This window comes from Nanorana parkeri, unplaced genomic scaffold (assembly GCF_000935625.1).
Source record: "Nanorana parkeri isolate BGI_ZX_2015 unplaced genomic scaffold, ASM93562v1 scaffold3148, whole genome shotgun sequence".
Lineage (NCBI taxonomy): Eukaryota > Metazoa > Chordata > Amphibia > Anura > Dicroglossidae > Nanorana > Nanorana parkeri.
Window position 1 is genome coordinate 56,509 of NW_017309416.1, and position 10,640 is coordinate 67,148.

Consider the following 10,640-nt stretch of genomic DNA (forward strand, 5'->3'; position numbering starts at 1 on the left):
ACACAGCCCCGATCCAAACCCCCCCCCCCCCCCTTCCTCTATGTCTTGCGTGAGGACACTTGTGAATGACTTCAGAACCGCCCCCCCTGCTCCCTATCCGTTTGGCCCATATTCTCTTCCCTTTTGTTTCGGCAGCCAGTTCGGTATCGGGTCGTTCCCGGTAGAGGAGCGCTGGCAAGGAATATTCGAACAGTTCCAGAAGTTCCTGGAATCCGGCTGCAGCCGGGAAAAGGAGGAATCTTTCCTGGGATTTCACACCAAGTCCAGCAAGAAAATTCAGCGCTCCCAGGAGTACCTGTGCTGCAATCTGTAAGCTTCTTATTGGCTCTCGGGTTTGATACGATTCGTGTTCTCCTCGGCCCACCAACCACTGCGAAGGTTCTCAGTCATCCAGGTCACGGGATATCTGTAAAAAATACAGCTCGCTCGCCCCCCCACCTTTCCTGCCCTGCCAGGCCTGTGCTCGGATCAAGGGTGTGGTATGGAATTTTAGGGGGGGGGGCCCACTTTTTTTTACCCCCATTTTTGGAGGTGGGGTTCCTCCTAAATATTCCTGCCAGACCTAACGGGTCCGGTATTGTTTGGGAGGGGGAACCGCACACTTTTTTTTTTCTTTAGAAATGTCAGTTTTGCTGCAGCAGGTTCTATACATCGTACAGATCCGCCACTTCACAGGCAGTTCAAGGCAACCCCCCAGGCCTATACATGTCCCGCAAGGCAGTACCCGGATCCCCATACATGTTCCCCAGGGCAGTACCCGGACCCCCATACATGTCCCCCAGGGCAAGTAAATACGTATTTCTTATGATTCTCAACTCCATCTAGTGGCCATAATGTATTATTACAATACTTATGAATGTTAATTTAGGCATTATTTGCCCCAAATGAATGCTCACAGATATTAGTATGGCAGGTTATTTATAAATAGACCCCAAAGTGAACAAAGAACACATACCCAGAGATGTGGGCATGCGATTGGCCTTCCTGGCGTATGACAATGGACTCCTAGTAAGCAATTTTAATTATTTTACTCATTTGGATGGCACTGACATCCTTTACAGAGAACAATGACCCATTCATGTCAGTCAGTGCCCCCCGATGGATCTTAGTCTGACCCCCTACACTACTTTCATGCTTGGCTTGACCTGAACAAAGCAATGTAGCACTTTGGAACTTTGGGGGAATAGGTTAAGCTGACACAACTATGACCCGTTTTCTGATGACAATTCCAGGGGCGGGATCGAGGATGAGTCGGTGAAGATGGAGGATATGTTGAAGAACCTGAATCTCCAGCGGGATCCTGAGGCCTTCCAGGTGTATCTACAGAAGGTAAGGAAGGGAACGTTACATAGGGACTGGTTCTCTTTATCTGGTCTTTTTGTTGTTATTATCTCTCTATTTGTAACATTTGTAACAACAGATACTGAAACACGATCAATAAACACAAATGATTGTGAGACTGTCACAGGTCGGCTCAGTAGATCGGGAGGTGAGGGAACACATACCGGCGTTCGCTCACCTCTCGGTCCTGTCACGGCTCTCTGCCGTGACAGGGGAGAGGCTGGATTCCCCCCTCCCCGCTCCGATCCGCCAGCGCTGACTGGCGGAACGGACGGGGGAGGGGGCGGGTACAGCTGGCTCTGCCTCTAGATAGATGGCTCTGCCTGTCAGTCACGCAGCTGGGCGGATCCCGTCATAATTGTCGGGATCCGCTTCAGCTGCGGCATCTCAGTATACTCAGCACCTGCTCGCGGTATACTGAGCCTAGGGTGACGGGAGGACGCTAGTTTGTGTCCTCCCGTTACCCTTAGGAGAACTATGGGGTCAGGGATTTTCCCCATAGTTCTCCTTAGGGTAATGGGAGGACACAAACTAGCATCCTCCCGTCACCCTAGGCTCAGTATATAGGGAGCTGTAGCTCGCGGTATACTGAGACGCCGCAGCTGAAGCGGATCCCGACAATTATGTCGGGATCCGCCCAGCTGTGTGAGTAACAGCTGGCTCTGCCTATCTAGAGGCAGAGCCAGCTGTACCCGCCCCCTCCCCCGTCCGTTCCGCCAGTCAGCGCTGGAGGATCGGAGCGGGGAGGGGGGAATCCAGCCCCTCCCCTGTCACGACAGAGAGCTGTGGATCGAGAGGTGAGCGAACGCCGGTATGTGTTCCCTCACTTCCCGATCTACTGAGCCGACCTGTGACAGTGTCATTGTCACAGCTCGGCTAGAACTATGAGGTGAGTGAAAAGCACCCCTCCCCCCCTCATAGTTCTCCTTTAATGTCCTATGTGACAGACTGAGGCTGCTTCATGTAACAAGAGCACTCCCAAGCAGAGGAGGAGGTCTTACTAGAGATCCAAAAATGTAAAATGTAGGAAGGGTGGCACACCAATGGTAATACAAGTACAGAAAGATATTTTGAGTAACTAATATAAAGAAGCCAACACATGTTAATGGATTCCCACCCTTCATCAGGGCTTAAATCAGGATTTAATCCTTGATGAAGGGGGAGGTGTGAACCAAGAAACATGTTCTTATTTATATTATTGGTCTTCCAATAAAATATATTTTTGGACTTTATTGTCGTTGGTGTGCTGCCCTGGCTACATTTTACACATGTGTATCTTTCTCAAGACTCCTTCCTTTGTTATGGAGCCATTTATATATTAAACTGCATGCAGTTATGGAGGGACCATGGCTTCTATGGAGGAGGGTTTGGGACCCAACAAGACAGTATAACCATACAGGGCACGGTGATATAGGACTAAAAGAATCCAAGATCCCTCCAACCTCATCCAGATACAGAAGTACATCTCATTCCATCACATATCCAAGTTTATGGAGACCATGGCTTCTATGGAGTATGGCTTGGGACCCAACCACGCAATATAACCATACAGGGTATGGTGATATAGGACTAAAAGAATCCAAGAGCCCTCCGACCTCATCCAGATACAGAAGGGAGTCTCATTCCACCACATATCCCAGTGTAGGGAAGCCATGGCTTCTATGGAGTATGGCTTGGGACCCAACCAGACAGTAGAACCACACAGGTCATGGTGAGAAGGGACTAAAGGAATAAAAAGCCCTCCAACTGAATCAGTGCTTAGAACAGTAAAGCCTTCTTAATAGAGATGTATGTCTCATTCCATCACATATCCCAGTTTATGGAAACCATGGCTTCTACGGAGTATGGCTTGGGACCCAACAAGACAGTATAACCATACAGGGTGTGGGGAGAGGGGACCAAATGAATCCAAGATCCCTCCCACCTCATCCAGATACAGAAGTACATCTCATTCCATCACATATCTAATTGTATGGAGACCATGGCTTCTATGGAGTATGGCTTGGGACCCAACCACGCAATATAACCATAGATGGTGATATAGGACTAAAGGAATCCAAGAGCCCTCCAACCTCATCCAGATACAGAAGGGAGTCTCATTCCACCACATATCCCAGTGTAGGGAAGTCATGGCTTCTATGGAGTATGGCTTGGGACCCAACCAGACAGTATAACCATACAGGACACGGTGATATAGGACTAAAGGAATCCAAGAGCCCTCCAATCTCATCAAGATACAGAAATACATCTTATTCCATCACATATCCAAGTGTATGGAGACCATGGCTTCTATGGAGTATGGCTTGGGACCCAACCACGCAATATAACCATAGATGGTGATATAGGACTAAAGGAATCCAAGAGCCCTCCAACCTCATCCAGATACAGAAGGGAGTCTCATTCCACCACATATCCCAGTGTAGGGAAGTCATGGCTTCTATGGAGTATGGCTTGGGACCCAACCAGACAGTATAACCATACAGGACACGGTGATATAGGACTAAAGGAATCCAAGAGCCCTCCAATCTCATCAAGATACAGAAATACATCTTATTCCATCACATATCCAAGTGTATGGAGACCATGGCTTCTATGGAGTATGGCTTGGGACCCAACCACGCAATATAACTATAGACGTTATGGTGATATAGGACTAAAGGAATCCAAGAGCCCTCCAACCTCATCCAGATACAGAAGGGAGTCTCATTCCACCACATATCCCAGTGTAGGGAAGCCATGGTTTCTATGGAGTACTGCTTGAGACCCAACGAGACAGTATAACCATACAGGGTATGATGAGATGGGACTAAAGGAATCAAAAAGCCCTCCAACCGAACAGTAGAGCCTTCCTAATACAGAAGTATGTCTCAGTCCATCACATATCCCGGTTTTATGAAAGCCATGGCTTCTATAGAGTAGGAATCGGAACAATTGGACAGAGGCAGTATATCTATATGGGTTGTGGTTAGGGAGGACTAAATGAATCAAAAAGCCCTCCAGCCGGGCCAATATTAGGATTACCCGGATTTGCATCCACTTGTGTTACGAATTTCCTTGGTAAATGTCCCCAAAGGTATAATCAGTTATATCAGTTATATCCTATTTCCTTTCAGGCAATTAACGCCTCTCCTGACCCTCTGTACAAACTCCTGAAGGTGCTGCATGGGGCATTTCAGGCCACATACTCTGGTATGGGGGCAAATTTCCATCTGCTGAGCATGGCACAGGAGGAAATCAAGCACTACGCCAGACAAATCTGGGAGTTTTTCAGGTAGAATCTTTATTGTTGTATTTATTACATTCCCACTTTTCCGCATTCATCTAGTAATTGGGAACTCCTCACGGTGTACGGTACGGAGAATCTGCGATCTCTTCACCCAGACACCATCTCACACTCGTACCAGCATTATGGCCCACGGCACCAGGCCCGGATTTCCCACAAGGCCACCGGGGGCGGCAGAGCGCAGAGGGGCGGCAGAGCGCAGAGGGGCGGCAGAGCGCAGAGGGGCGGCAGGGGATGACCTTGTGGGGAAGTTGCGGGCGCCACCACCCCGTCCCTGCCATCTGGTTGCCATTCTCAATTGATGGGGAGGGGGCTTGGCATTGCGGGGGGGCGTATTGTGGAACCTGGGGGAGTAAATCCGGCCCTGCACGGCACGGTTAATCCCACCCATAGTTTTCATTTTATCCATTCACTTTGTGGGTGGGCGAGCCTAAAGAATGTCCACTTTATAGGCTGGGTCCACCCAGACACCATCTCTAGATATGCAGGGACCACCCACTCCATCCCTGCTATCAAGGCCTTTTTGGTTTTCTATGCAGTGGCTCGAATAAGGTTGATTCTATGATCCTGGAACATGATTGGCAACACACTAGACGTTCTTTCAGCACCTCATTCAACACTGCAAATACCTCTGATAAATCGTGATGACGGCTCCCCTTAAAGGAGAGCTATGAGGCGAGTGAAAATCACTCCTCCTCATAGTCCGAGCCAACGTGTGACAATGAAACTGTCACACGTCGGCTCAATAGATCGGGAACACATACCGGCGCTCGCTCACTTCTCGATCCTGTCCCTGCAGAAATTGCACGTGTTTCTGCGCACTTCCGGTTTTCGCGCGCATGCGCAGCCGCCATCTTGCCCTGACACGATGACTGACAGTTCACGGCTCTCTTCAGGGATTCCCCCCCCTCCCCGCTCCGATCCTCCAGCGCTGAGTGGGCGAATGGACAGGGGAGGGGGCGGGCACAGCTGGCTCTAGCTCTAGATAGGCAGAGCCAGCTGTCACTCACGCAGCTGGGCGGATCCAGACAGTAATGTCGGGATCCGTCCCGGCTGCGGCGTCTCAGTATACCGCGAGCTGTAGCTCCCTATATACTGAGCTTAGGGTGACGGGAGGACGCTAGTTTGTGTCCTCCTGCTACCCTTAGGAGAACTATGGGGAAAAACACTGACCCCCATAGTTCTCCTTTAATGCTCCACCCATATTACTAAACTTCATTTTCTGATGTGTGATATTCTCTACTGGCAGAGCACTAATGGCCATGAAAGCTGAGAAGGAAAGCCGCGTGGTTGGGCCGGAGGAGGAAGAACTGAGGTGAGTGATGATATCCGTAGTTTTTGTTATTGAGGAACTTCTCTCCTACTCATGATTAGTCAGCAGAGCTGAAAATTCACTTATTGGCAGAGAGACTCATCTGATTATTATCTCCTATTTCTAGTGATGAGCTGAATCCACATACTGTGATCCTCCCCGCCATCCTTCCCCGATTCCACCCCGACCTCTTCATGCTGTACATGCTCTACCATGAGCAGGAGGACGCCCTCTATTGGCAGGGTATAGTCCGCCTGGGTCACCTGACAGACACCAAACTTCTGGAGTTCTTGGATGTGCAAAGGTATCTATCTATTATCTATCTATCTATCTATCTATCTATCTATCTATCTATCTATCTATCTATCTATCTATTATCTATCTATCTATCTATCTATCTATCTATCTATCTATCTATCAGGGGATGGGGGGGGGTGAGTCCATGTTGGGGATTTATAAGTCCGGGATCTCTCATGTTCCTCTCAGTCGGTGACACTCTGTGACGTATTGCACAGATATTTTCACCGTCGGCTCTTCTCCCAGTACGATGCAGAGTCTCCTCGTCTCTTCTATAGAGGTGAAGTCCGGGATGAGAGCGGAGAGTCTCTGGAAATGAGTGTCCCTTAGTGACTTAGAGTACTTGGGGCACTGTAGGAGGAAGTGGCCCTCATCTTCCAGGGCCCCCTGGTCACACTGCTGGCACAGCCACCAAAACAATGCCAATCCCCTCCAAATGATTGAGTTCAGGTGCTCACAGTGAAAGGTAATGTAAAATTACTACAGAATGCAATGACATTGTAGACAATTGAGCTCTTCCAGCCTTGTGGTCACAGTTTGGTGAAAACCCTTTTCTGTCCCACTATGACTGTCCCCTGTGTACAAAGCCAGCTCCATAAAGACATGGTGTGACCAGTGTGGTGGAGGAACTCGAGTGTCCCGCACAGAGCCCTGACCTCAACCCTACTGAGCACCTTTGTGATGAATTTGAATGCCAATCATGAGCAAGGTCTTCTCTTGCAAGATCATTACCTAACCTCATAAATGCTGCCTTGGCTGAATGGAGACCATTTCCCACAGACACGCTCCAAATTCTTGTGGAACACTTTCCCGGAAGAGTGGAGGCTTTTATAGCCACAGAGAGGGCAACTCCATGTTAATGCAAAGGGATGTCCAACTTGCTTTTATTGGGGTGATGGTTATCTCTCCCTCTCTCTCTCCCTCCCTCTCTCTATCTCTCTCCCTCCCTCTCTCTTTCCTCTCTCTCTCCCTCTCTATCTCTCTCCCCCTCTCTATCTCCCTCTCTCTCTCCCTCTCTCTCTCTCCCTCCCTCTATCTCCCTCTCTCTCTCCCTCTCTATCTCTCTCTCCCTCTCTATCTCTCTCTCTCCATCTCTCTCCCTCTCTATCTCTCTCTCTCCATCTCTCTCCCTCTCTATCTCTCTCTCTCCATCTCTCTCCCTCTCTATCTCTCTCTCTCCATCTCTCTCCCTCTCTATCTCTCTCTCTCCATCTCTCTCCCTCTCTATCTCTCTCTCTCCATCTCTCTCCCTCTCTATCTCTCTCTCTCCATCTCTCTCCCTCTCTATCTCTCTCTCTCCATCTCTCTCCCTCTCTATCTCTCTCTCTCCATCTCTCTCCCTCTCTATCTCTCTCTCTCCATCTCTCTCCCTCTCTATCTCTCTCTCTCCATCTCTCTCCCTCTCTATCTCTCTCTCTCCATCTCTCTCCCTCTCTATCTCTCTCTCTCCATCTCTCTCCCTCTCTATCTCTCTCTCTCCATCTCTCTCCCTCTCTATCTCTCTCTCTCCATCTCTCTCCCTCTCTATCTCTCTCTCTCCATCTCTCTCCCTCTCTATCTCTCTCTCTCCATCTCTCTCCCTCTCTATCTCTCTCTCTCCATCTCTCTCCCTCTCTATCTCTCTCTCTCCATCTCTCTCCCTCTCTATCTCTCTCTCTCCATCTCTCTCCCTCTCTATCTCTCTCTCTCCATCTCTCTCCCTCTCTATCTCTCTCTCTCCATCTCTCTCCCTCTCTATCTCTCTCTCTCCATCTCTCTCCCTCTCTATCTCTCTCTCTCCATCTCTCTCCCTCTCTATCTCTCTCTCTCCATCTCTCTCCCTCTCTATCTCTCTCTCCCTCTCTCTCTCTCTCCCTCCCTCTATCTCCCTCCCTCTCTCTCCCCCCTCTCTCTCTCCCTCCCCCTCTCTCTCTCCCTCCCTCTCTCTCTCCATCTATCTCCCTCTCTATCTCTCCATCTCTCTCCCTCTCTATCTCTCTCTCTCCATCTCTCTCCCTCTCTATCTCTCCCTCCCTCCCTCTCTCCTTTCAGAGCTACTGGATGTCATACAGGACATTGCCCCACATCACTACAATGTACACATTTCATCTATGCTTTTGCTTTAGTTTGTTGTCTTTATGTCGTATAGGCAGCTGTGGCCTCTTAAAGAGGTGAAGCTGACAACCAATCAGGTAAGAGGGAGATGCATGTTTTTCAGCACGCGGCATATATTGTGATGTTATGTGGTTGTTAGTGATGTCTAAAGTGCAGATAATATTGCAGACTTCTCTGCATGTCTAGTCCAGCTGTGAAGTCTTACTAGACATTTAATTTCTTTCCTAATTCATGTTTGCTTCCAATCCTTTCCCACAAACACTCTAGAATATAACCTGACTTGCGCTGCCCCATAAAACCTGGAGCCCAACGCATGTGCCTATTTGTGCTATATGCTCCTTGCAAAAACCAGTGCCTGGCCTGTCTTCCATAATGTATTTACTGAAGAGTACCTGTCACGTGAATTTTGCTTTGTCTGATACCATGCAGAGGCTAATGACTACTAAACCCCCCCTGCAGATATAGCGTGTGCGCTGTGGAACTTCCACTTTATAACCTAAATTTGTGTCCAGTTTGGAAAGAGTGGGGAAGGTTAGAAATTCAGTCAGGTTTTTATTGCTTCGTGTCCCTATATGGGAGATTCCGCCGTACATCTTGTGGGGTCAACAGCGCAGGGAGTAAGGGGAACCTTCCCTGCTTTGAGCATTATAGGGATCACAGATTTAGAGATGCCCATGTGCCCTAGAGCCTAAGTTTCAACAGCTATAATGTTAACGTCAGGAACCAAAACGCAAGATGCCAAATTGGCCCTTTGGACAGTAGATCTGGACAGTCCGCTTGGGGCCACGGTGTGTCTGCTAGAAGTCTTACAAGACCGATGCACCACATCTGCTTTGGCTAATCAGGAGCAGAGAGGATCACTGGGGAGCTCTCTGGCTTGATCCTACAGAGCAGGCGAGGAATACATTTCAGGACGGGAAGACATACATTAGACATGTGCCATTCGTTTCGTTACGAATCGAAATTCGTACGAATTTCCTGAAATTCGTAAATTCGGAAGCATCCGAAATCCGAATGGCAGCTTCCGAATTATATCCGAAATACGAAATTCCGTTAACGAATTTCGGATCCAAATTTTGTTGAAACGGGAACTAATATTACCCCTATAAATGAGGTTGAACAACATGACAAGATTTTTTTTTTTTTATCCGAAATACGAAAATTCGGATCCGCTGCTGCTGATGCATTACAATACACAGGCAGGAAATACGAAATTCCGTTATCGGATTTTCGTTTCCGTTACGAACATTCGTTATGATGAAGTTATAAAGCAAAAATACCTTTGTTAATATATTGGAGTCGATGGTAGTTTTTTTTTTTATCCGAATTTCGTTAACGGAATTTCATATTTCGGATTTAAAAAAAAAAACTACCATCAACTCCAATATATTAACAAAGGTATTTTTGCTTTATAACTTCATCACAACGAATGTTCGTACAGTTACGAAAATGTGACGAAAACTAACGAAAATTCGTATTTCGTACGAATCCGAATTGAGTTTCGGACACGAATTACGAAATAACGGATATTCCAAAACGAAACAAATTTTCTGACGGCGCACAAGTCTAACATAGATCAGGGTTTATGGATCGCATGGAGCCACCAGAGCATCCACTGCTTCCGCCAGAGGATCCCTGTACCTGGGGGACAAACCTGTCCAGTGTGCTGTTTAGCCTGAAGGCCCAAATCCACCTTCCCCACCTCTGGCACACCTCCTGGTGTAAAGACCACTCTCCCGAATTCAGACGCTCAGTGGCTGAAGAAATCTGCCAGCCAATTGTCTATTGTGCGTGGTTGGCGAGGATGAAACACGCTGCCCCGCTTCCTGATTGGCCGGGCAGCCGACTCCATGCTCCCTCATCGCTTGATGAGGGAGCATGCAGCCGGCTTCTCAGCCAATCAGGGAGCCGGGCGCCGTGTAAGGACTGGTTGCCTGGCTTCCTGATTGGCCAGCTTCGACCAATCAGGAAGCCGGGCAATGAGTCATTACACAGAGCCCGGCTCCCTGATTGGCCGGGACGATCACTTGGTGATGAAGGAGCATGGAGACGGCTTGCATGCTAATCGGTAAGCCACCTGGCTTCCTTAAAGGAGAACTATGAGGTCAGGGCTTTTCCCCATAGTTCTCCTTAGGGTAACGGGAGGACACAAACTAGCGCCCTCCCGTCACCCAAAGCTCAGTATATAGGGAGCTACAGCTACAGCTCGCGGTATACTGAGACGCGGCAGCCGGAGCGGATCCCGACATCGATGTCGAGATCCGCCCAGCTGCGTGAGTGACAGCTGGCTCTGCCTATCTAGAGGCAGAGCCA

At 48.7% G+C, this 10,640-nt stretch overlaps 1 protein-coding gene across 1 annotated transcript in view; it reads left to right on the forward strand.

Annotated features, from left to right (window-relative positions):
* The window catches only part of ALS2CL (ALS2 C-terminal like), a gene marked incomplete at its 3' end in the record, with an annotated part of 42,994 nt that extends 34,590 nt beyond the window's left edge, over window positions 1-8,404 (forward strand). The window contains exons 17-22 of the mRNA XM_018574668.1: window positions 136-309; window positions 1,233-1,329; window positions 4,455-4,612; window positions 5,874-5,939; window positions 6,064-6,240; window positions 8,362-8,404. Of these exons, the coding sequence (XP_018430170.1) occupies window positions 136-309; window positions 1,233-1,329; window positions 4,455-4,612; window positions 5,874-5,939; window positions 6,064-6,240; window positions 8,362-8,404 (715 nt within the window). The remainder of the gene's footprint in view (window positions 1-135; window positions 310-1,232; window positions 1,330-4,454; window positions 4,613-5,873; window positions 5,940-6,063; window positions 6,241-8,361) is intronic.
* Window positions 8,405-10,640: the final 2,236 nt, after the last annotated feature.